Genomic DNA, 24,964 nt, shown 5'->3' with positions numbered 1-24,964 from the left:
AACAGGAAATGCAGTCATCTCCACTATTTCACGCCGGAGCCAAACGTCTGTCACGGTCACTGCTGCTGCAACCGGGTTTGGTTCGGCGGACATTATCGTGTGAAACCAGTTACAGCTATCAAGCAACAGAATAGCTATAATTTCATGGTAAATATTTTGAGTGCGTGTTGCCACCATTTTGGGTTTCATGGTGCTTTTGACGTTGTTATTCACTTTTAGAAAACGGGAATAGTAAAAATAAATCCTTTGGAATAAATCTTTATGTAGGTAAGTATGTTCACCTAATTTATGTGGGAATGTGACTAAACACCTCTTAAGATCATTCATTAATTCTTAAGAATTGGTTTAAAATGGTAACTTATATTTCCTACGTTACCACGGGCAACGTATAGCGGATAATCACCCCAACCAATCACGGAACGAGATACTCCAAATCAGCCAATCAGGAGAGGTGTTTGTCCTTTCGTCTCATGTTGATAGAATGAAAGGGAGTTTTCACTGAAAAAAAGTCGAGATTTGTCTGTGAAAGAGACACCTCTCTCGTGGAAATTAACAACTTACTTTAATAAACGTTCGGTTGGATCCTTGTTGCGTCATAAACGCGTTATAAATTGTTGTAACGTCTCGACAGAATGAAAACCCTGGATTCGCCGCCACCAATTCATGTACATGTACCGGAGACCACACCTGTGCACGTTCACATGAGGAGGAGCCCCAAGAAGACCCTGCAGGTTATTCTTGTATTAATTACTCTATAAAACGCAACAAAGCAATTCGATGGTTAAATAAACGTCCGTGTGTAGTTCATACTTTAGTGTTGATGTGAAAGTCATTACTTGCTCTGATTTGGTTGTTTTGTGTTCAGTACTCTGTATCTTCCTTATTTTAATTTGAGTAAAAGAATAACGGCATACTGGATCTATTTGTTTTTTTCATTAAAAGTAATGGGAAGATGTATAAACATGATACAACAATTTGAGATTTTTAACTGTGAAATCTCTGTTTATTTTCTGCAGAACAGGACAAATGATGGTCATTTGGTGGGAAATGAAGTGAGGCCAAAGGTGCCGTGGATTCCTCCAGGAAGGCTGTCTTGTCGAAGAAATGCAGACTTGCAAAAGCATCAGGTCTCGATATCACTTGACTTCAATGTTTTTACCCAGAGCTGACAAATTGAACAGCAAATCAATACAGATAAAACCCCAAAAGTGAAGATAAACTTTGTTGAAGTGTTTTTATAGGGGGCTTGCCTGATACCACAAGACATTTGTAAAATTTCACAGCTGATAAGGTCATAGACATATACTAAAAGTGTAAAAGTTGGTGGTTGTCATTGAGTAATTTAAATATTTTAGTGTCTTTTTTTTAAGATAGTTTGCTTGTGAAAGGAGTGCAGATTTATTACGTAGCATGGCGTATCTTTCGTCATCAGAATTCAATTAGAAACTTTTACGGATTGAATGTGTATGTTCAGTGAACATGTTTGTGATTTTTGTCTTATCAGGGAAGTCGAGTACAGCATCAGTCAGAAAGTGGAATCAAACGTCAGAGTGATGACAAGGAGCTGGTCACAGTGTACAAAAGTATCCCACTCAAAGAGTAAGAATAAAATGGCTTCGAGAAGTAGGAGTGCCTTCAGCAGCTGTAAAATTCCGCAGTATTGTATTAATGTTTTATATTTAAATAAATTAATAACATACCCCCAAACTATTTTTCAGTGTGTATGCACGTTAATTCAGTTTTTCCCCTCATTGCTTTCAGGTCGCTGTCTGAGGGTCGACACAGAGAAACAGAAATGCTCCTGAGGGCTCTTGTAGAGGTAGAAATCGATGGTGCGGCTGTAGTTAATCAGTTGACAGCTCTGAAAGAAATTACCAACAGCCTTGCTAAGGTAGTCTTCATACTTTGAAAACATTTCATGGAGCATTTTATGGAGTAACATAATGAAGGACTTCTGTTACTGTACTTTTTCTTCTGTCAAATATTGTTTAGGATAAACGGCCATCAAAGTTACACACAGCCTCCCTGGTACGGCAGCAGGACTTGTTGTTGGAGAAGTTAAAGGTGTTCAGCCGCACAAACGACAGTCTGCGACAACTCCTCCGGGAATGGAGTGGATATGAGGTACAAGATATGGAAGAAAACTTAATGGAGAGCAAATGTCAACATGCGTCGATTGTCTTCTGACTTCTATTGAATGCTGTGCTGTTGTACCCATAGAGAGAGTCATTGATGTTGTCAGACCAGAAGGAAGCCCTGCAGAAGAAAATGGTCGACAGTGAAGCAGAGAACATTGTTAGTAATTTTCGTCTGGTCGCATGCACCGCTAATTCACCATTGTCAGTCACCAAACACCTGAGAGATTTCCTGTTTTTTTTTTTGCTTCTCTTGCAGCGACTACTGGCCAAACTCAACAGCAAGGAGAAAGAAGCATCTAAGCTAGCTGAGCTTTTGGATTTTGAAAAAGTATTAACTACTACATTGATTTATCTTGGTAAAAAATAAATCTCTGTCATAGCTGGTTAGAAAAAGTTTGTCATCTCACAAAACCATTGTAGAATTGCTCTTTTTCCTCTGTTTCTCTCCATCCTAAAGGACAAAGCAACCTGTCAAGAGGACCTGTCAAGAATCTTACAGTCAACTCACCATCATCTGGAATCTGAGCTGAGCAGAACAGAAACAGAAAAGTTACATCTGACTTCTCAGATTCAGGTCTGTGAACACAAACCACAATAGTAGAAACACACTGATTGTGGAAGTGGTGCAACTGTCGGCATCAGATGGAGACATAGTTCAGTTTTGACGAGAAATCTGTTGTTCTTTGACCAGTTAATGTCACAAGTTGTCACTCTTTCTGCTGATTTGAAAACTAATTGCTTAATTTTTTGAAAGGAGGCTCTGAAATGTTTGTTTCCTGCCCTTTTGTAGAGGCCTAAAGCTGCAGTCAGCTTTCTGACCCAAAGTCTGGCAAAGGATGTGAGATCGTTAATGGAGACCTGTAAAATATTTCCCTATGTGCACGTTATATCTGTTAATTTGGAAAATATAGCTTTTTGACAATATTTACCACTTTTAACTCCAGAAGATTGACCTCAGTGCTTTGTAATGGAGGAGTAGCTGACGGTCATCCTCTTCTTTCTACTGTTTATTCCTACTCAGACTCCAGTGTTTGTCAGGGTGTAACAAAAATGAATGATGCATCCTCTTACACTCAACACTTTCATAGATGTCAGAACAACACTCAAGGCCTTTATTATGCTTTGATAATTTGTGTATATATGTGTCTGTCGTTTGTGTCATGTGAACAGAAGATGCAGCACAGCTACAAGCAGCAGCAGGAGGAGCTGCTCGCTCTGCAGGAGGAGCTGCAGACTCTAAAGCAGCGGAGAAGGGTGGAGGAGGAGCAGGATCAACAAAACCAGGACATGCTCACCATGCTGAGTCAGCAGGCAGAGCGGACTGAAGAGACCACCAGACGGCTTGCTGTACACTTGCAGGAGAAGGTCAGTGTTACCACAGATCCACAGCAGAATGTCTGAAAGTCATGCACTGTCAGAGAGATGGGAAGATTTGAGTTGCATAACATGGTATTGCACAATAAAATGATAATACATCACAGGAGGTAATGTCTTTTATGATCACAAGATCTTCAGAGGAAGTTCAGCTAGCCTTTATTCCAATGAACCACAAACACATTTTCTTGCTCATTGAGGTTTTAAAACTTTTCTTCTTCCTCTTTGTCAAAGGAGATTAGCGAAATGTCGAAAAACATAATGCACTTCACGTTGTCAAAGACTGTCATGACAAACATCTGAACAATAATAAGACGTGCATGTTTTTAAGGAATCCCAGTTGGCTCAAGCTCTTTCCACCTCCAGTGACTGGTGCCTCCGCCATTCTGAAGAGGCAGCGGCTAAAGAGCGGCTGGAAAAGGAGATCTCTGTCCTAAAGTTGTGAGTGTTCATGTGAGACACACTCTTGGTTTGTTGTTAAACTTCTATTTGATGATTTTGTGTTAACCTGCAACCCTTCATATGTTGCAGGTTAAATCATTTTCTTCGACACAAGTGCTACAATGACATGACATTGTTTTTGCATACATTTGAATAATCTGAGCAGTTATGTTTTAATAAGGCTGCCTCTGCACCAGATTACCCCTACTAATTCAGAGAAAATACACCAAAGACTTGATAATTATGATCTGTTTTTAAAATGTATAAATGTTTGTAATTCTCAACAAAGTTTTACATTTGTATTGCAAGTGTCATTTTTATATTGTGATATTTTATGAGTATCTTTATGTTTGATTGGAATTGAAATGGTTAAGAAATTAGATTTTGTTTTATACAGATCTGGAGAAGAGTTGTAGCCGATGACAACAAAATACGTGATGTCCGTGTCTTCACAGGCAGGTGACAGAACTGACGTCTCAGCTGCATTCAGCTGAGGAGGGCAGTCGGGCTGAGAGAGAGGAGCTCAGGGATCAAATACATCAACTTAATGACAAAAACACTTCTACTAAATTGGAAAACCAAACATTCCAGGTACTTTCAGAAGAATCGTTACAGTTGGCAAATCTCCCACACACAAGAGAGTTTAATGAAGCTGCATTTTCAGTTGTGTGTTGTTGGTTTTTATTAAAATCACCTTGTTCATCAGTCTTTCTCAAACTTACAACATCTTCTGCGGTGTCTTGATTTCTTTGATTAAAAGTATTTGATTGTTGTTTATTCTAAACCCATATCAGGGTCTTTTGGCATCATCTGAGGAGAAACTAAGAGGTCTGCAGTCTGAAGCTCGCCATCTGAGAGCATCGATCAGAAAGCATGAAACCCTGGTGGAGAAGTACAAGACGAAGGTACAGGGACATTCAAACCTGCACACAAGCTGCAACCATTATTTTAATTGGGTAATTGAGCGAAAAGTCATAGATCAAACTTTGGTAATGTCAAAGGTTTCATTGATTCTGGCTTCTTAAATGTGATGATTAAATAAATGAATAGAAATTAAATTAATCTAATAATAATAATAAGCGGCACAGTGGGTAGCGCTGTCGCCGCACAGCAAGGCGGTTCTGGGTTCGAGTCCCGCTCTGTGCGGAGTTTGCATGTTCTCCCCGTGTCTGCGTGGGTTCTCTCCGGGATCTCCGGTTTCCTCCCACCTCCAAAAACATGGGCTTCAGGTTAACTGGACAGTCCCAAATTGCCCGCGGGTGAGTGTGAGCGTGCATGGTTGTCGGCTCTGTGTGGCTCTGCGGTGCACTGGCGTCGCGGCCGGAGTTTCCCCCGCCTCACGCCCTATGCCAGCTGGGATAAGCTCCAGCTCCCCGTGACCCGCTACGGTGGAGAAAGCGGTGATTAGAAGACGGATGGATAATAATAATAACTGACAAAGAAAATGTTACTGGAAGCCTTATTACATACAGATTAAACTGAGCTTCAGAGTTAACCAAATACCTACACAATAGTTGCTTTTGAAATCGCTGCTGAGGCTCAAACCAACTTCTGCAAATTTTGGCAATTTCATACTGAAATGACACTTGACTAAAAACACTTGACTACGGTTTTCACCTAAAATCTCAACAAACACAAGGTGATTAGTTAGTTGTAACAAAGTTTGCTCCCTGAGAGGAGAGATAGCGTACATATTTTCTGTTTTTCTGAACTACATCTTTACCCTGGAAATACTGTCTTAAAAGAAAAATTCTTACATCCTTAAGTGTTCCTCATGTTTGTGATAATATACGTCTCTGTGCAGCTCCAGCATGCTCGTCTGGAATCAGAGGAGTCCTCCCTGAAGCTTGAGATGTTGCAGAAGGAGACCCGGCAGGTGAAGGTGAGGCTGGAGAGGGAGAAGGAGCAGGTGAAACAGGAGCTGCTGGCTCGGCTCAGAGAGCTCGAAACACTGCCCGACAAACTGAGGAGGACGCAGCAGCAGCTCAAAGATGTACAACAGGAGGCGGACGTCCATGAGAGGAGGAATGTGGAGCTCAGCTCTGACCTGTCTGGAGTGAGACGCAAGGTACCTCATTTATCCAGCATTATGAGAAAAAGAAAGAAATAGTTTTTCACTTGCAGATTGAACTACAATGCTCACGACAGACACTTCCTGTCTATAGTTTTGTTTTCAATTGGGGGAAAGGTGTGTTCAGATGCTTGACAGCTACTGTAAATACACTGGATGTTTATTGGTTTGAGGTATTGAGCCTCCACCCAGATTAGCCTTCATGTTTTTTGTAATGTTAAAAAGTTCTTGACACACATGTTCACTTTTATCATTAATGTAACTACGGATACACAGCAGTCAGTCAATCTCCCCAGGTAGCTGACCTGAGCTCTTTGAAGATGATTACTGTAAGACATAAAGGAAAGATATACGTCTTGATACCCAGGTGCAGTACTTGAACTGAGATGTGTCTCTGTAATCCTCCACAGGTGGAACAACAAGGCACTCAACTGGAGATGCTTCAGCAGAGAAATTTGTTCCTTCAGGAGGAGAACAATGTCCTCAAAGAGAGAATTCACACCTTGGAGAGGTAGAGTATCTCGATGGAAAGGTTACCGCTTGCTGTTTTTTGCCAATACAATAAAGTGTACACATTTTGAATTGTAGTTGTTGATTTATGGTGTTTGTTGTAGGAATCTTGATGACATGAAGGTTGAAAACAAATCAATGTCTCAAGGCCTCTCCTCTACGGAGGGCAGAGTCCAGCAGATGGAACAGGAGCTGGGGGAGAAGAGCCGCGAGTGCAGCGTCCTGTCCAAGCAGCTGCAACAGACGCTGGATGATGCACAGAGACAAGTGTGAAACTATACAATCGTCTCTCTCTTACCTGTACATCAGTGACCACAGACACCCATCTACTCATCCCTATGACTGCAATTTTTTTAAGTGCGGTCAAGCCTTACGGATGTAGAGAGTTACAAGTTACAAGGCTTTTGTCACTGCTTTATATTAGAGATCTTCCTGATGTAACTTGTGGAAGTAAAAAAATATTGATAATGTTGCAGCATGAATCAGAAGTGGCACCACAAAGGTCATAGTTTACGCTTTGTTCTACATTTAGGATTAAGTAGTGATTCCAACTGGAACAGCACACAAGCAGAGTATCAACTCATGTTTACGTTATTGTTATTATTATTTTTAGTATTCATTCATTCATCTTCCGTACCGCTTTATCCACTGTAGTGGGTCACGGAGAACTGGAGCCTAACCCAGCTGTTTTAGGGCGTGAGATGGGGCAAAACTCTGGGCGAGACGCCAGTGCACCACAGAGCCACACACATAGACAGACAACCATGCACCCCCACACTATGGGAAACCTGGAATGGCCAATTAACCTGAAGCGCATGTTTTTGGAGGTGGGAGGGAGCGGCGATAGCGCTACCCACTGCACCATTAGTATTATTATTATTATGGTTATTATTAATAATAATATTTATCAAGAACATGTTAAACACTTTCAGGAGCATCTAAGATCAGGACAAATAATAATGATGTTAAATGATTTGTTATCTGGTATACAATCTGTAAATGTAAACTGGATTATTATTTTGATATTCTTTGCTATTTCAATGTTTTGTTTTGTTATGTGTTCTAGTTTTTTGTTTGTTTTTTGGAATTTTGTATTGCATGTGTGCATTGTGAAGAAAACCATTTCCTTTCTGGCCTGCAGGTGGAAAGCAACATGCAGAGGGTGTTGACCAAAGAGAGAGAGTCTCAGTCTAAAGCCTTGGACCTACAGAGCCAGCTGAGCAGAGCCAAAGCTGAGCAGAATCAACTGCAGCGAAGCAAAGAGGAGGTACGTCTCTCGATCCCTCCACAAAGCATCTCCACACCACAGCAGCTACATGTACTCAGCTGCTGTAAGTGTTGTGGTATTTGCACTTCACTTTGGTATTGTCTATTTTGTGGTATGTCATTCATCCTCTTCAGAGGTGTAGGTGTGGATAATATAAAATATATGATAATTTTTATAGATATTATGCATTAAACTGCAGAATTATATGCAGAATTCAAAATACATTCTGAATTGGATCGTTTTATTTAAAGAGTACTCTTACCTTTAATACTTACAAAGGTGATAATTCTTCAACTTCTGCTTTTCTATATTTTTAAATCCACTAATTTGACCTGTCAAAGACTATGGTATTTAAAAATATATATTTTTTACCGTTTGTCCTTGACTACATTCATTATCTTCTACCAGTGCCATTGTCATGACAATTCTGTGCATGAGCAGACATGTTATAGATGCCAATGAATAAATTAAGAGCATGTCCATGGATTTATTATTTTTTTGGGGGGTGGGGGGGGTCACTGACTATTTTAACAAAAGATGATATAAAAATTAAAAAGTAGTATCTGTTTCTTTTTTCCGCAGATGGAGCGCCGTTTCCAGACTCAGCTGCAAAACATGAAGGACAGATTAAAACAGTCAGACTCAACAAACCGCAGTCTGCAGAACTATGTTCAGTTTCTTAAAACCATGAATGGAAATGTGTATGGTGACTCTTTGCTTGGAAGCGGACCAACAGATTCTCCAAACTGATCCATATATATATATATATATATATATCAACTGTTAAAGTAGTGAATTTGACAACGGTGAATTTTTTTAATACAGTACCAATTTTGACCAAAGGATTGTTGCACAACTTTGCAAAAAAGTATTTTTAAAATTTGGATTAAATTACCAGTACTTCCTGCATTATTCTTGATTTGGATTGCTTCATTCTATCTTTGCCTGTGTGTGGTTTTGGGGCATTTATATTGCATGTTTTTGATGGCGAGAGGAAGTCAGAGTACCAGGAGGGAGCTCAATGCAGAGACTAGCATCTGATTGATTTGAATTTTAATCCAGAATCTTCTTGCTGCGAGGCAGCAGCACCGCCCAATAGGTCATCGCCTGAGAATATGATCTAAAATATTTGTTGAGACATTAATTCAATAAATAATTTATGATTATTATTTGAATTTTCATGACCCCCAAGATATACTACTTTTTCATGTAGTATAATATCTTGATTTTGTAAAACCCTCCTTAGACTTTTCAAGATTTCACATGTTGTGTCATATGAAATTATAAATAATCAGGCAAAATTATTATTGCTCTTGTTTTCTACACAGCATTTATTTGATACAACAATCTTGCTTTATTTACGTCTTAATATTTTATAATTGGTAACCTGGGCCAGTTCAAGCTACCACAGGAAATACATTAATTTCATTAAGAAAAAATTAACATAAGTTCGCAAGTATAATATGAACTCTTGATGAGTTCCTGAAAACATCTTTAACGTGAGGGACGTTGAACACTGAACACATTGACAACAGGAAGTGATTCGCGTCAAATGGCGGAAATGACGTCACAAGCTGCGTTCAACGTCCCAAAAAGGAACCTTTCAATAAAAGTTAGCGGCTGCACTTCTGCCGTTTTCCTCAGCGTTGACAGGAGTTTGTTTCAAGATGTCTAATGTAGAGCTACGGTGGGACACTTTACACGCGCTGAAAAATTCTCCGAAAGGAAAAATATCTTTCGATCCACACTGGAGGGAAAGGGGAGAGGTGAGTTAACGCTTATCTTTAGCATCCGTTAGCTAGCTAGAAGCTCAGGCAAAGTTAAGCAAAGCTTGATTTAAAATGAGCAAATGTAAGGTTAAAAAATAGGAACCGAGACAGTCACAAACTGCAACATCCCGCGACATGCAAAACACAATCCTGAAGTCTGCTTTTCCCTGAATTCAAAATTTTACCCTGACCTACTTTTGTAGATCAAAGCAGTTGCTCTGATCTAGACCGTAGACCAAAGCTACTGCTTTGATCTACGGTCTTGCTCGCACTTCTTTATATCGTATCCGGTTCGTGAGAGTACAAAAGTTGAAAGTTGACCTTGACCTAGTTTTCTCCAAGTCAAGCTCCTCATCTCGTTTTCACCCCCTTTGCTGCTCTAGTGAACAGCTTTTGGTTTCATCTTTTATCGCCTGTGAAGATGTTTGCTGGACAAACCAACAATTGCAGTACATCACCGCGTTGAAGCCTCCGCTGGACAGATAAAACAGTTTAAATCCATAATATGTTCACTCTTAATTACTTCTATAAGGGCATGTGTATGTTGAAATCTAACGTACTGAATTTGTCCACTCCAACAAAGTTAAATTTTATGTCATTATGGAAAGATAAAGGCAAAAAGACTCAAGGTGAAGATCTGTAATATAACTGAGAAGTTGTTTTTGCAGGATATTTTGGAAGGTTGTAAAGAAGCCCTCTGCCTGTCTGCCACCTGTGGGGCCACATTGGATCGTCTCAACTCGTCGTTCCTGGAGAATTCCTGCTTTCTCAGCTCCAGCTCTGGGGATTTGAGTCCTGTTGTTCCTCCAGAGATCTCGACGTCCGCTTCCTCCACAGGATCGTTGTCTTGTAACAATGGCAAGCACACCACAATCCCAAAATCCTTGCCATTAAGGGTGGGAAGCGAGCAGGTAAAGCTGTCATCATGAATATACTGTATGTATGAATGACAAAGGTTATGTTTTGGGGGTGGCAAAAGACTTACTGAGGTTTTTTCATAGTTCACTGTAGTTGATTTTTGACATTCACAGAGGAAATATACGGTTATACAGTATAATGTTTTTGTTTTCTTTGCAGTTACACTCGATTTCACTGTCTGTATCTTTAATACGCTGCAGGCTCCTGGGGATGAAGCAAAGGTTGAAGATACAGAAGTCTCAGAAGTTTCCAGTCCCACATCGACCTCCACCATTTCTTTATTGTCACCCAAAGCAATGGAGGTGGTGGGCCGAATTGTCACGTTTGAAGACGAGCAACGAGAAAAAGCCAAGGTGGAGTACAAAACACATTGATTATGGTATGAGTTCACTGTAACACCTAATGATGAAAAGTGTGTGACGACTTAAACCTTAATCCGTATTCTAATAATTCCACACACTATTTTGAAAATAGATGAATGGTTCAAGGAAAAGAGCCTAACAATTGCTGGTTCTATACTCAGGCTCTGTTAGTTTACTTTCAATCAATCAATGTAAATCTATTAGTTTGGCTTCCTTGATGAGATTACATGAAAACTACAATGTTCTGAGAGCTCTGGAAAAAAATTAAGAAGTTTGTGGTTTTTTATTTTGTTTCAATAAAATTTATATGTTTTGTTGTAGTAAATATAAAAATATTTTCATTTGCAATATTTATTTGCAGAAAGGAAGCAAAAATAGATGCAGTGTTTTCAGTCTTTTAAATATTAAAACAAAAGTAGTTCATAATAATTTTTAAGCAAAAACAAAACTAATGTAACTTGGGAAGAGTTCAGAAATCAACATGTGGTTGAATAAACCTTATATTCAATCACAGCCATCATCTGTCTTGACGTCCTCTCCACTAGTTTTTCCTCAGTCTGGCTCTTTTTTAATTCTCACTGATGATTAATTATTCTCTTAATTTTTTTCAGAGCTGTGTACACATATAAATTAAAAGTACAGATGATCATTATTTGATCATTTATTAATCGTTATCATCATCTGTCCCCTCAGGTGGCTCTCAGACTGTGGCAGGAGGTGCAGGAAAAGCTAATGGTGACGGTGGCGAGCTCTGCGTTGGAGCAATTTAAACGCTTTGAAGAGTTCATGGAGTTGAAGCAGAGGCAGGAGTACCAGAGCATGAGGGACATGATGGACAGAGAGTAAGAGACACTATCCAGGATGCAAAGCTCATCTTTTTAAACATCGATGAAATGTTTTGTTTGCTCCAATCCATTTGGTTTTTCTACTTTTGTACCCTCCAGAACTAAAGAGAGCATTGGGCGTCAAGAGAAGCTGAAGGAGGAGCAGCGACACAGAATGAAGGTATGATCAACCAGTCAATGGTAAATAGGATACTTAAGGGATTGACATGGCTTTGTTACCTGTATTATTTGCAAAAACACATGAGGCCTTCCCATCATGTGGGGTGTGTGTGTGGGGAGGTGTTTTTGTTCTTTTACAGTAGTAAGTTTTCTTCGTCATCCCCTGTACTAGATCCTCAACTTGCGGCTGAGAGAGGCGGAGCAACAGCGCGTGCGTGAGGCTGAGCTTGAGCGACAGCGGCAGGTGGAGGGCAGGGAGAGAGTGCGCAACCTTAACACCATCCAGGAGGAAATCTTGCAGCTCAACCAGCTGCTGGATCCATCTACACAGACCAAAGCTGAGCTCCCCTTGGCCAGCCTCTCTTCCCTCAGCACCCGCGGGAACCAGTTGTGCTCTCAGGTGTCAGAGGTCGTGCGAAAAACAGCAGAGGTCAGTTTAACTGCTAATTTTTTGAGTTCATTCAATGGGAGAACGGTTGGGGAGAGATTCAAGAATCATTGTTAATGTTTAAAGAAGCATCACAGGTAATTGAAACTTCAAAATCAATCTCATGATTTAAAGGTTTGAAAACATTTGTCAGAGAAAATATTAATAAATGGTTAAAATATTTGTGCAAACATACATCAGTATGTAGCTGCTCTTAGGTTTCAAGCTTCCAGATTAATAGATCTTTGTTGTGATCGTCCCACATCAGTAGACTCAGAGACATAAATGCCGTGTTCTTCCAGGGGGAGTTTCCCAGTGTGGATGACATGACTGTAGCCGTGCGAGCCCTACACGAGATGAGAGCGCTCATCCGCCTGATGCAAGAGGAGGTCACCAAGGCTCAAGAAGAGAGAAAGAAGAAAGAGCAAGAACAGGAAGAGGAACGGAGGAAGCAGGTGGAGCTGCAGGAGAAACAGGAAGCGTTAAAGAAGGCGGTTCAGTCATCAAAGGAGAAAGCACAGAAGGAAGGTAAGAGAATCGTTCTGATCCAAGACTCTTCTGGGCTTCGTGTTGATGTGGGACTTCATCCCTGAAAACTTTTGTACTGTTCAAAACAAACCAGGTGTGGATCCTGGGAAGTCAAGTATCCCAGAAGACATTTTGCATCAACCACTGGTGAAGATTTTGGGGATAGATGTGCTAGAAAATATGAAACATGTTTTTTGCATTCACATAATTGCATGATATTAGATAATACAACAGTACACCTAAATGAAAAAAAATAAGGTTTTAAACCTCACATGCATTTGAAGAATTTCATTTAGACTGCATTAAAACCCTTCATGGGTGTTGTGTCTCCTCAGGGCTGCAGAACAGCGCTGATGACAGCACACTGAAATGGTACAAGGAGCTGCAGGATTCAGCTGCTCAGTGCCTTCAGTCCTTTGAGCAGCTCAACAACCCAAAAGAACCACAGGTGAGTTTCAGTGGATGAATGGCATTTCATGACGCTGTTCACTATGATTCAGATAATTTCACCTCGGTTCATCCCTTCCTGACAGAGGAAACATTTGTGAGACATCAATACTGATTTTTGAAAGAAATATGAATCCTGATGATTTTTTTTAAACTTTGGGATTCTCTTGCATGTTTTCCCAAAATTTAAACGTTAAATCACTTTTATCTACAATCTATCTCTCCCACTCACCTTTACCATCTCGTTTGAAATGCTTCTGCTGCTGGCGCTTTGTACTACACTGGATTATGTGGCATAAAGCAGTACTGTCATTGCCAAAAGATGTTGGTTTGAGATGATCTGACAATATTTAGTATTTCCAGATCCAGGCTCGTTTCCCCAGCCTTCTCGCTGACAATCCTGTGATTTTTAAACATGTGTGATTTGGGATGAGTCTGGATGAATACATTAATGCATTACGAATGAGATAAGTGTAGCCAAGGAGAAGATGACGGTTCTGCAAACTTTTTTTTTAATGGAACAAACTCTCTTTGACAGATATTTAACACACTAGAATTTCAGGTACTTGTACAATTTTGCTGTTTTTGGGAGGAGTGAAGTAGTGGCAACACCTCCTGTGTTTTACTGTGAGCAGAATTCTTAAGGAATGGTTTCATGTCTCTCGTCCCGACTCAGACAAAGAAGCTGAACCTGGAATTCCGGAAAATAGCCACCACCCCTATCAATCAGATTTCCTGCAACTCTGGGTCACAGCTCAGAGAAATCTTTGACAAGATCGACAAGCTGCTGTCAGGACGGGACGTGTTGTCAGGTGGGAGGTCTGTCTCCACCTCCCAGCATCCACAGGGCCTGCAGTTTGTCAGCTACAAACTGGCTGAGAAGTTTGTGGTGAGTTCCCCTGGAGCTGTTCAATCTATTAATGAGGAGCGAAGCACAGCAGACATGTATTCTAAAATGTGGGCATTTATAAATGCATGAATAAGTTCTTGTTTTATTATCGTCAGCTGCTTTGATATGGATATAAATAAGATATTATGGGTAAATTCAGGAACTAAGAAGTGGTTCCAGTTGAGAACTGCCGGCATTTCCCATTTGTCTGATCCTTCAGATTTGTACCGGGGATTTTTTTTTCACTGCTATTTTACATTTCTAACACTTGTGTTGCAAAACAATGACATTAAACTGGTGCATGTTTGGTACTTGAAAAACTTCATTTATAAGAAAGAATCACCTTTATTATTCAGTCATCAGTTGAAGAGGAAAATTTGCTATCTTTTCTTACTTTAAAATAGACAAAACCAATGGAAATGAAACCATAACCTGCTGAACCAGTGTACCAGAATTTGGTGTACACAAAAAATAGTTCAATACTCACAACCAAAGGAATCACAGCTGAACTCTTGTGTTAATATTTTCCCTGTAGAAACAAGGAGAGGAAGAGGTGGCGTCTCACCACGAAGCTGCTTTTCCAATTGCTATGGTGGCCTCTGGCATCTGGGAGCTGCATCCTCAAGTAGGAGACTTCTTCCTTGCCCATCTGCACAAGAAATGTCCGTACGCCGTTCCCCATTACCCCCCAATGAAGGAGGGCACGTCTGTGGAGGACTATCAGAGGTCAGGCAGACAGGAAAATGTTGCTTTGTTCATCAAAAAAAGAGGTCAGTTTGTCATCAGCTCTTTTCTCTTCATCAGGATTCTTGGGTACCATGTGGGCGAGTCTGGGGTTGAAGTTCAGGACAGTTTCCTGAAGAGGATGTCTGGGATGATCCGCCTCTATGCTGCCGTCATCCAGCAGAGGTGGCCCTATGGCTCCAAGCAGGGGGTAAGATCTCTCTAAGTTCCTGGTTTTCTGATCACCAGTTAAACTACGAAGCTTCTTCAGCCCTTCTTTAATGTGTTGTGTTTGTACTGAACATTTCAGGCTGCTCCCCACGGTCTGAACCACGGCTGGCGCTGGTTGGCTCAGATGCTCAACATGGAGCCTTTGGCAGACATCACAGCGACGGTCCTGTTGGACTTCCTGGAGGCAAGTCTTGCACTGCATGTTGTTTCTGGTATCAACTGCAGTTTAATCGTGCTCCTTGTGGTTCATCACAAGTGAAAATATCACTTTTGAAAATCACAAAACAATTAAAATGTTGGTCTTTTTCTTCTTCAGGTATGTGGAAATGCACTGATGAAGGAGTATCAGGGCCAGTTCTGGAAACTTCTCCTGCTCCTTAAAGAGGAATACCTGCAGAGGTACGCTCTGATGTTATCACAACCTTCACCAGCAGGCCACATGTGACCAACACAACTTTAACCTTCCTGTCTGGTTGTGTCACTTCTGTGTCTCCAGAATTGAAGCCGTGACCAGCAGTGGGCAGATGGGCTCTGTCAGCAGACTCAAAGAGTTTCTAGAGGTATGCTGGCAAAAAGCTTACCGTTAACAGGGAGCAGAGCAGACACTCTGAACTGCATTTACTTTACAAATCCTTTTTTGACTTTTTACAAATCTGAGCTCTACTGAAATAAGCTCATGAATGACATGAAATGTTCGAACTGTATTTTTAAAAAAACATAAAACACCCATTCTACATTCTCACATAATTCGTATTATTATCATTCACAATATAAATTTTTTTTCTTCATTTTTTTGAGTTCTTTGAGTTCAAGATTTGAAAGTAGGATTCAGTCCCATTATTGCTTTGCTTTTGACTCCATTTGCTCAGCAGACGACATCTCGTTGTTATAATGTTTCATAAAAGAAGTTTTAATTTTGCCATTATGTCTAGTACCATGAAAAACCTGCACTTATGAAGGGTTATAATAAAGTATAATGATAGTTTGATACACGGTGGAATTAAAAACCAACCCTAACCTAATGTAACCCAAACCAAATTTGTTTCTTCTCGTAGAATTCACTGCAGAGCCGACAGATCAGTCCGCCCAAAGGCCAGCTCAGCTCCTCATTCTGGAGGTCATGACGGAGGAGCCGTGATGGAGGATAGCATACCCCCCCCTGGGGTCACATCATCAAAATACATTGAACTCCAGACTTTTTTTAAATACATTTTTAAACCATGTATCATGGATTTTTTTTCATTTTTTAAAGGAAAAAAGAATAAAGAAAACTTGAAACAAGGAGTGACACAAATGAGTGTGTTTACGACACATCCATCCATCCATTCATCCTCTACCGCTTCCGGGGCTGGGTCGCGGGGGCAACAGTCTCAGGAGGGATGCCCATACTTCCCTCTCTCCAAACATCTCCAGCTCCTCTTCCTTGTGAACGAGTGAGGGAAGAATGAGTTTATTCCACAACGTCGTGGAAATGAATGAATAACAGGAGTGAACAACTACCTGAACCTTCAGTGATTTTAATGGTGCTGCTACAAGTCTAGTACGAGGGAAAAGGGACCAGTGTAATTACTGAGAGCTGATCAGACTGAAAAACAGGAGGACAATCAGTTTTATTCAGGTGCAAAGTGGCGAGACTGAAAACACTCAAGGACCCAAAGAGAATAAGAGTAAATAATGTACTAAAATAACAATGTGAAGGAAGAAGAAACTGGTGTGGGGTCAAAATAAGAGCAGATGCAGATAGGATTATACACTGTATGTGACATGACAGCCAGGTGCCACTAAAAGAAAAACGGTTTGAAGTAGTCAAGCTCTACAATGGGAGGTGAGGTGTAGCGCAACTGACAGGTCAACACAGTGACTGTTACTGAAAGATTAATATAATCATTAAAAGATCTTTTTCTCATTCCACTGATTTGATCTTAATACTGCAAACACAAAACAGTAAAAGTATAGGTCCATGAGGGTCCAGATGAATGACGTTACAATACCATTTCTAATTAAAGGTTGAGAATACAGAATTATTCAGAGGGAGAGATTAATCTGATCCAGGTTCAGTTATAATGAGAGATTAATCACCTTTCTCAACATGTTGAATCTACTGTCTCAACACTTTTTCAACAGCTTGTCAAAAAACATTTTTTTGAAAGTTTTTCAGGCTCATTTGAATATAAATAAGTGGGAAGCTTAAGATTAAGTGTGTGACTCAGTAACCATCCATGGCAAAGCACTCACCTTTAGTGGTTTAACACAAGCCTGAACTGGACTGTCCAGTAGTAACATCACATATTAGGACCCTGCTACTCTCCTCCATAATAAAACCAGCCTCGGGCGTCTGTTGTTCCATGAGAAATCCATAAAACTTATCATTTTTGGCAAAACGTTTGGTGGAAGAGGCAAAGAATAGGTATAGCTGTTCAGGGAGGAAGTGTGGAATAAAAGCATCATTGTTCATCCATACCAGAAAACCTTGGGCTGTTTTTAAGTGTAATAATTTTGCTCTGCACAATGAGGTGATTCAGGAACTATGTTCATTCAAACTGGAATCTTACGAGTGCTTAATACAGTATTCTCATTTATTTCACCAACAGGAGAAAACAAACTGATGGCTTTAAGGATTCCCCACTGCCAGAGTTTGATCCAGCCTCAGTTAGAGAACATAACAATACAATCACAGTGAAAAACTGATCTAATTAATCTGGAACAAGACCCCTCAGAAACCAAAAAAATGCTGTTTATCTGTTCTTTCCCTTTAGAACAGGTTGAAATCTAGATAAGAATACTTTGGAGAAATTTCTTTTCATGCTTTTTTGTTATGAATACAGTGAGCCTAGGATCTTTACAAAAGCCCAAATTCTTTATTTGAGAAGTGATGATGTAGACCAATTTCAAGAGATTTATTATATGAAAAATACACAGCACTGAAATAAAACACAAATAGCTTAAATGCCCCAGATTTTCTTCTGTATTAACCTAACAAAGGGACAAAAAGTGGTTTATTCCACCTCTTAATGTGGAACTGTGACTCTATTCCGTTGTTTTAGCATAAACCAGCATGTCGTCTTGAGAATGTTGAAGTTTCCACACTTCACCAGCAGAGGTCAGCAATAACCGTTAAAGAAAGATGCAGACTTGATTCGAAAGCGATGCAGGAAGCGTCTGGACAGGATGAGCTCTTACTCAGCGAGTCTGCATTCGTACACATTCATACACACGGACAGAAGAGCTGACAGTCGTATCTGTGGGGCAGGACATCAATCAGGGCAGTAGTGCTGTTCGCAAACCGCTTTCCACAATCAAAGCAGGACCGTCTCGCATCCTGGTGATGTCACTGTCTTCCTTTGCAGTTTGTTCAATCTTTTTGGTCTGGAAATACTCCCAGTTTTGTGGTCTTCACTTCTTCAACTCACTCTGTCTTTATTTTTGGCCCTGGTGGTTGAGCGCTGCGTTCTCCACATGTCTGTACCACTTCTTGACCTTAGTGTTCGCCATCATGTCATCAAATGCCTGCAGGCCCTCCATGACTCTCAAGACCCCAAACACCGCCTGCAAAACAGAGGAAACCAGACGATGACCGAGAGCAACCTGGAGCCACTGATGTCATGTTGTAGTAGCTTTTTATTGCAAAATCAAACTACAGCATTTTCCACACTGTAAGGCACACCTAAAAGCCTTTAACTTTCTCAAAAACCAGCAGTGCACCTGATAATCCATTTGGCCTTATTTGTGAAAAAACTTTTGAAATGAGCCATTCATTGAAGGTGCGCCTTATAGTGCTGAAAATACTGTATTTTGTTACATGCATGAAGGATGATTGACTTCCAATCGGATAAAAATGAAAGGATTGTCCTACTGCAGCCATTATAGAATGAGAAATTGAAAAGACCCAACTCCTGTATGCAACAACAAAAAATATTTTATCAGTGCTTACTGCACCAACATGTGAAATGTTTAGCACACAAAAAATAATTACATGCTACACTGACTACAAGATGTGACTACAGTTATGCTAACATGAAGTACGTTAAACTTGGCCTTATGATGAGCAAAGAGAAACAGACATTTAACGTACAACAAAATGAACACTTGATGTTGTTTGGTCATGAACTGATCTCCATTTTATTGTAATGTTAATTCAGTGAGTCTAGCATAAAGTATTACGTATTAGTTCTTATAAAGCCTGTTAACATTCGTGCTGTTATTAAGGTAACCAAAATAGATTTTGTAGAAAAGGCTATCTTTTAATATTTGGTTGTCGTCATATATATATATACACACACACACACATATATATATATATATATATATATAGCAGACTCAAACTCGCCCAGAGAGACGTTTGCCTTCCCTCACCAGGTCTGCAAGGTTGGGTTCATCTCCACCCATGAACTTCCTCTTCTTGCCGATGGCTTCCACCCAGTCATTGACTGCTTTGTAGAGATCCTGCCTGACGTCATCCTGCAGGTTGTGCCTGTGTCAATAAAGAAAACCTCACTACTTAAAAATAAAATACTACATACTCCTGTATGCAACAAAAAGTGTTTTCTGAACATCAGCAGATACTTTTCATTTGTAACTTACCGTCTTTTCAGCCTTTTGGAGATGAGAAACATGGCTGCAGCGCCCACGTATTTGGCAAAGAATCCTTCAAAAGTGCCAAACTTTCCTTCACGTACGATGTAGTCGAAGGCGGCCAGGGCCTCGCTGGTGGTTCGGTACACATTGGGAGATATAAGATGCACAAGCCAATCATCGGCCCACTGACGCCACTTCATCTCCTCTCTGAAAACACGAGCAGTGTCATTTACATCATAGTAGCAACAAAACATTCACTTCACTCACATAGAAAAGCTCTATTGCTCACTCCTGCCAAGCAGGAATCCCAGACATCATCAAACTGAATTCCTGTTTTTATAAGATACGGCATGTATTTAGACAAAACGGGACATTTAATAGCTTTACGTTCTTTAAAACAAGGGTTCTATGTTGGTTTTAATATGAAACAATTCAGATAACATCAGGTTTTCCTTGCTGTCACTCACTGGCAGCAAAGCAACATAATTGGACCTTTCAAAATAAGAGTATGACCATTTCTATCAGTGTGTGAGGCAGCAGCAGATGTGCGCTTACTTCTGCATTCCCTTCTCTGGGTAAGTCTCGAGGGTCTCGGCCTCACTCAGCATCAGCCAGTACTTGTTGCTGTACTCTGTCACCTCCTTTCCTCTCTCGTTCACAGACTTTATCTCCGGGTAGGAGCAAAGGATCTTGGACACACTTTTATTCCTGGATTATAAACGTAAAAGTAAGGTTATAGTAGATCTTCTCTCTGCTCTCTGGTACCTATCCATACAAACACTTATTTGGAACTTTAAAGGAAAAAAATAAAAATAATAAATATTTAATTTACCAATTAATTTGCTGATGTATTTCCTGACTCACGGACTGCTTTGAATGTTAAATGTCCAAGGGGATATTTTCAAATGTCTTGTTTTGTCCGTTATCAGCTACACCTACATAAAAGCATTATTTATATATATGAAAGGCTGGAGAAGAACTTTTACAACTTTTACTATGCTTTATGCAGATGACTGTACTAAACTGTAATACCTCCATTCTACTGGAGTCACAAATCCCCAGAAAGTGATAAAACAATATTAGAACTAATGTAAATGATTTGTATGATGGGATGTGAATGCGACATTTCATAGCCGCTACATTCATGTGGTGTAACACAGTGTAAAACTGTGAGCATGTTGTGTAGTCTCTTACAATGAGTGTTTTTTCATATTAGGAGTTATAGAGCCAAACTATCAGGTGTGCATAACCTAGGTAGATCATTAGAAAGAATACATCAACATCCACAACTCACTTGTTGATTAAATATGTCTTGAGGCAGCTGATGATGACGGATGAGTCGTTCAGTTGCTGCAAAAACAAAAGAGGAACAAAAGAGAAAATGAAAATTGATGGTTTCATTAAAAATGACTGAACAAACAACAAGAACAAAAATCTGTCAGACACAAAAATGTTTAAAGCAGCTTTATGGTGTTCAATTCTAAATGTAAGTGTTGTTCAATTTTAACCAATGGAAGTATGATGTGATTAGTCATCTCACCTCTTTGCCGTCCACCATTAGGATGGGAACTTTTCTGTAAGTCGACCACTTGATCTCCTGCCTCATCACTGGGTTCACTTCCACGATCTCATGCGGGAGGCCGTGGTAGTCCAGAAACGCTCGCACCTTGCTGCAAAACGGGCAGGTCTTGTACTGGTACAGGGTCAGCTTCAGAGCTCCATCTGAGGCCTGGGAGGAGGCAGCGGCATAACCTTTGACAATCATTACTCTGACAATAACGTTATTATAAGCTGCTTTTAAACCATCCATCCATCCATCCATCTTCCACCGCTTATCCGTAGTCGGGTCGCGGGGGCAGCAGCTTCAACAGGGAGCCCCAAACTTCCCTTTCCCCGGCCACATCCACCAGCTCTGACTGGGGGATCCCAAGGCGTTCCCAGGCCAGTGTTGAGATATAATCCCTCCACCTGGTCCTGGGTCTGCCCCGAGGTCTCCTCCCAGCTGGACGTGCCAGAAACACCTCCCTAGGGAGGCGTCCCAGAGGCATCCGCACCAGATGCCCAAACCACCTCAACTGACTCCTTTCCATGCAAAGGAGCAGCGGCTCTACTCTGAGCCCCTCGCGAACAGCAGTGTTTCTCACGTTATCTCTAAGGGAGACACCAGCTATCCGCCTGAGAAAGCCCATTTCAGCCGCTTGTATCCGCGATCTCGTTCGTTCGGTCATGACCCATCGCTCATGACCATAGGTGAGGGTAGGAACGAAGATTGAACGGTAGATGGAGAGCTTTGCCTCTCGGCTTAGCTCTCTCTTTCTGACAACAGTGCGGTAAAGCGACTGCAATACCGCTCCTGCTGCCCCAATTCTCCGTCCAATCTCACGCTCCATTGTTCCCTTACTCGTGAACAGGACCCCAAGATACTTAAACTCCTTTACTTGTGGAAGGACCTCATTCCCCACTTGGAGAAGGCAGTCCACCGGTTTCCTGCTGAGGACCATGGCCTCAGATTTGGAGGTGCTAATCCTCATCCCCGCCGCTTCCCACTCGGCTGCAAACCAGACCAGTGAGCGCTGCAGGTCACAGGCTGATGACACAAACAGGACCACATCATCTGCAAAAAGCAGCGATGCAATCCTCAGCTCACCGTACTGTAAAGCCTCCTCACCACGACTACGCCTCGATATCCTGTCCATGAAAATCACAAACAGAATTGGTGATAAAGCGCAGCCCTGGCGAAGGCCAACAGCTACTCAGAACAAGTCCGACTTACTGCCGAGAACCCGAACGCAGCTCTCACTTTGGGCCTACAGGGATTGGATGGCCCTGAGGAGAGGCCCCCTCACCCCATACTCCCGCAGTACTTCCCACAGTATATCCCTGGGGACACGATCATATGCCTTCTCCAAGTCTACAAAACACATGTAGACTGGATGGGCATACTCCCAAGCCCCCTCTAGGATCCCTGTGAGAGTAAAAAGCTGGTCCGTGGTTCCACGACCAGGACGGAACCCACATTGTTCCTCCTCAATCGACAATCGGCCGGACCCTCCTTTCCAGCACCTTGGAGTAAACTTTCCCAGGGAGGCTGAGGAGTGTGATGCCCCTGTAGTTGGCACACACCCTCTGGTCCCCCTTTTTAAAAAGAGGAACCACCACCCCAGTCTGCCACTCTTTCGGCACCGTCCCAGACTTCCACGCAATGTTAAAGAGGCGTGTCATCCACGACAGCCCCTCAACACCCAGAGCCTTCAGCATTTCCGGGCGAATCTCATCAACACCCGGGGCTTTGCCACCGTGCAGTAGTTTAACTACCTCGGTGACTTCGCCCCGAGAGATTGACTCTGATCCCCCATCATCCTCCAGCTCTGCCTCTACAACAGAGGACGGGTCATTTGGGGTAGTTGGATTCAGGAGTTCCTCAAAGTGTTCCTTCCACCGACCGACAACCTGCTTTTAAACCACACGAGTTAAATGGATTCATTTTGAAATCACACAATGTAACACACAGCTGAGCTACAGACTATTCCTTGCTATTCCAATTTGTCAAGAGGGAACTGAGCTTATTTTAATTATTTATTAACAGCTTAAACTATAAGACAAATAAGACAAAATAAATGATCATTGAGTCAGAGTGGAGTATGTTCAGCTAATCACATTCTGTGTGATTATAAATCTAAACTAAATCTGTCAAACAGAAACAGTAAGTGAATAAACAAAAGTGAATAACAATAATAATAATAATAAATCAGATAAATCCGGAGTATTTATGTGATTAATGATAAGGAGTGACATGGTTTTGTTTCTTCACTGTACTCAAATGACCCTGTCAGCACAAACGTAAGGACACATCCGTCCGCAGCTCCCCGGCCGGCCGTGAGACCGGTGTCCGGTGTCCGGTGTCCGCTCACCTGGGTCTCCTCCTCGGCCAGGTGCTGCTCGACACACAACTTCACAGTTTGATATAAACCTAAACCTCCACCGAGAAGGAAGGCACAGCCCAGCAACCGTCCTCTTCCTCCACGCGTGGGGGGCAGCATGTGTCGGAGGACGGTTCCCCCGGAACTGAACGCCTTCCTCGGCCCATGTGCGCTCCCGTTGCCCACCAGGTAGGACGCGGTACCGGGCCGTCGGTTAAGAATATTACAACCGACCTTTAGAACCGTTCTAGCGCAGGTGGTCGCCATGTTTGCTTTACGTAAAGTCCCACAATGCATCACGAGGGAGCGGGGGCTGGGGGAGGGGGCAGCGAAAGGACGTTTACAGATTTTTGTCGCCCTCAGTTCAGGCTGACAGGCAGCTTCCTGTCTCGTTTACGTGTTAATATTTTTTAAGAGTAACAATAAGAATCATCTCAAGGTTTTCAGTGGTATGTGTTTCACGTGTTTACAATAACTCTGTCTTCAACTTGAAAACAACAAAATATATCCTGAATTTTCCTCAGTCGTGTTGTCATTTTACACAATTGAGCATGGTGTCAAACCATAGCCAGCACTCACACACACACACACACACACACACACACACACACACACACACACACACACACACACACACACACACACACACACACACACAAAAATGCGTGCGTGGTATCACAGTTTTCTATTGCAAAGTGCATGTGTGTGTGTGTGTGTGTGTGTGTGTGTGTGTGTGTGTGTGTGTGTGTGTGTGTGTGTGTGTGTGTGTGTGTGTGTGTGTGTGTGTCAAGAGAGAAAAAGCCGTGACCAGACAGCTGATGGGACTGATCCGTTCTGTGGTTCACTCTGTGGTACCCTTAAAAAGAAGGTTGACGTTTTGGTTGGAGATGGACATCACCATGAGAACAAGGCAGTAATGGAGATGTGGTTTTGAATGGGAGACAGAAAGCTTTCCATCTTGCCTGAAAATGCTGTCAACTTCTGACAAGACATGAAAATTATGTACAGGCAGCTTCAACATAAGGTTGAGGTCATCTCTAAACTCTGTACAATGCAAAAGATTTTTTTCTATCATTGTTATTTTTTACAGTACACACCACCAAAAACCATTAATGTAGTTACTTGTAACTGTTCTATACTTCCATGTTTTATTTTTGTCCTTGTAACGCCGGTATTTGATAAAAGTCTGATGCCATTCTTTTGTTGATATAATGTCTTCTAGTCAAGACTGAAATAGCAGATAGGCTGTGGGATGCATTTTAGAATGCATGAGGTGCAAACAATAAATTGTTTGCCTGTGGCAGCAAATGGAAATTACTAAACTTGAGCTGAAAATGTCCTAAATAATTTATCTGTCAGGCATTTCATAC

The 24,964-nt window shown here is 41.4% G+C and overlaps 3 protein-coding genes across 5 annotated transcripts; 2 read left to right on the top strand and 1 right to left on the bottom strand.

Moving 5' to 3' along the window:
• Positions 1–9: 9 nt before the first annotated feature.
• LOC137592221 (outer dense fiber protein 2-like) lies at positions 10–8,732 on the top strand. 3 transcript variants are annotated; one of them, XM_068310219.1, is made up of 18 exons: positions 10–147; positions 632–731; positions 1,017–1,127; positions 1,505–1,599; positions 1,762–1,891; positions 1,993–2,124; positions 2,221–2,295; positions 2,395–2,466; positions 2,596–2,712; positions 3,309–3,503; positions 3,844–3,953; positions 4,409–4,544; positions 4,748–4,858; positions 5,758–6,021; positions 6,435–6,535; positions 6,639–6,801; positions 7,676–7,801; positions 8,384–8,732. In XM_068310219.1, exons 2-18 carry the CDS (start codon positions 633–635, stop codon positions 8,549–8,551), a joined length of 2,205 nt encoding a protein of 734 aa, XP_068166320.1. In that variant the 5' UTR covers positions 10–147; position 632; the 3' UTR covers positions 8,552–8,732. The 3 variants fall into 3 exon arrangements, with proteins under 3 accessions (XP_068166320.1, XP_068166322.1, XP_068166321.1); XM_068310221.1 differs by having other exon boundaries at positions 139–267; XM_068310220.1 differs by lacking the exon at positions 10–147 and having other exon boundaries at positions 491–731.
• Positions 8,733–9,391: 659 nt separating this feature from the next.
• Positions 9,392–17,449, top strand: gle1 (GLE1 RNA export mediator). Its single transcript, XM_068310856.1, has 15 exons — positions 9,392–9,567; positions 10,239–10,481; positions 10,689–10,841; positions 11,544–11,692; positions 11,795–11,855; positions 12,027–12,284; positions 12,584–12,809; positions 13,145–13,257; positions 13,933–14,145; positions 14,681–14,871; positions 14,950–15,079; positions 15,179–15,283; positions 15,416–15,498; positions 15,596–15,659; positions 16,155–17,449. Exons 1-15 carry the CDS (start codon positions 9,469–9,471, stop codon positions 16,221–16,223), a joined length of 2,157 nt encoding a protein of 718 aa, XP_068166957.1. The 5' UTR covers positions 9,392–9,468; the 3' UTR covers positions 16,224–17,449.
• A 485-nt stretch (positions 17,450–17,934) lies between these two features.
• ptgesl (prostaglandin E synthase 2-like) lies at positions 17,935–23,891 on the bottom strand. The gene is made up of 7 exons (XM_068310760.1): positions 23,586–23,891; positions 21,215–21,403; positions 20,969–21,024; positions 20,230–20,382; positions 19,681–19,881; positions 19,453–19,570; positions 17,935–18,645 (listed from the first exon to the last, which is right to left on the bottom strand). Exons 1-7 carry the CDS (start codon positions 23,889–23,891, stop codon positions 18,517–18,519), a joined length of 1,152 nt encoding a protein of 383 aa, XP_068166861.1. The 3' UTR covers positions 17,935–18,516.
• Between the last annotated feature and the right edge of the window lie 1,073 nt (positions 23,892–24,964).

Source organism: Antennarius striatus, chromosome 3 (genome assembly GCF_040054535.1).
Source record: "Antennarius striatus isolate MH-2024 chromosome 3, ASM4005453v1, whole genome shotgun sequence".
NCBI classification, from domain to species: domain Eukaryota; kingdom Metazoa; phylum Chordata; class Actinopteri; order Lophiiformes; family Antennariidae; genus Antennarius; species Antennarius striatus.
Note: the sequence above shows the minus strand (reverse complement) of the source record. Positions and strands in the feature narration are given on the sequence as shown.

Coding starts and splice junctions, on each gene's coding strand:
- LOC137592221 (XM_068310219.1), top strand. CDS start 633: ATGAAAACCCTGGATTCGCCGCCACCAATTCATGTACATGTACCGGAG. Junction 1,128..1,504: donor CAGACTTGCAAAAGCATCAG/GTCTCGATATCA, acceptor TTGTCTTATCAG/GGAAGTCGAGTACAGCATCA. Junction 2,296..2,394: donor ACAGTGAAGCAGAGAACATT/GTTAGTAATTTT, acceptor CTTCTCTTGCAG/CGACTACTGGCCAAACTCAA.
- gle1 (XM_068310856.1), top strand. CDS start 9,469: ATGTCTAATGTAGAGCTACGGTGGGACACTTTACACGCGCTGAAAAAT. Junction 12,285..12,583: donor TCGTGCGAAAAACAGCAGAG/GTCAGTTTAACT, acceptor GTGTTCTTCCAG/GGGGAGTTTCCCAGTGTGGA. Junction 15,080..15,178: donor CCTATGGCTCCAAGCAGGGG/GTAAGATCTCTC, acceptor TGAACATTTCAG/GCTGCTCCCCACGGTCTGAA.
- ptgesl (XM_068310760.1), bottom strand. CDS start 23,891: ATGCATTGTGGGACTTTACGTAAAGCAAACATGGCGACCACCTGCGCT. Junction 21,025..21,214: donor TAATGGTGGACGGCAAAGAG/GTGAGATGACTA, acceptor TTGTTTTTGCAG/CAACTGAACGACTCATCCGT. Junction 19,882..20,229: donor CCAGAGAAGGGAATGCAGAA/GTAAGCGCACAT, acceptor TCGTGTTTTCAG/AGAGGAGATGAAGTGGCGTC.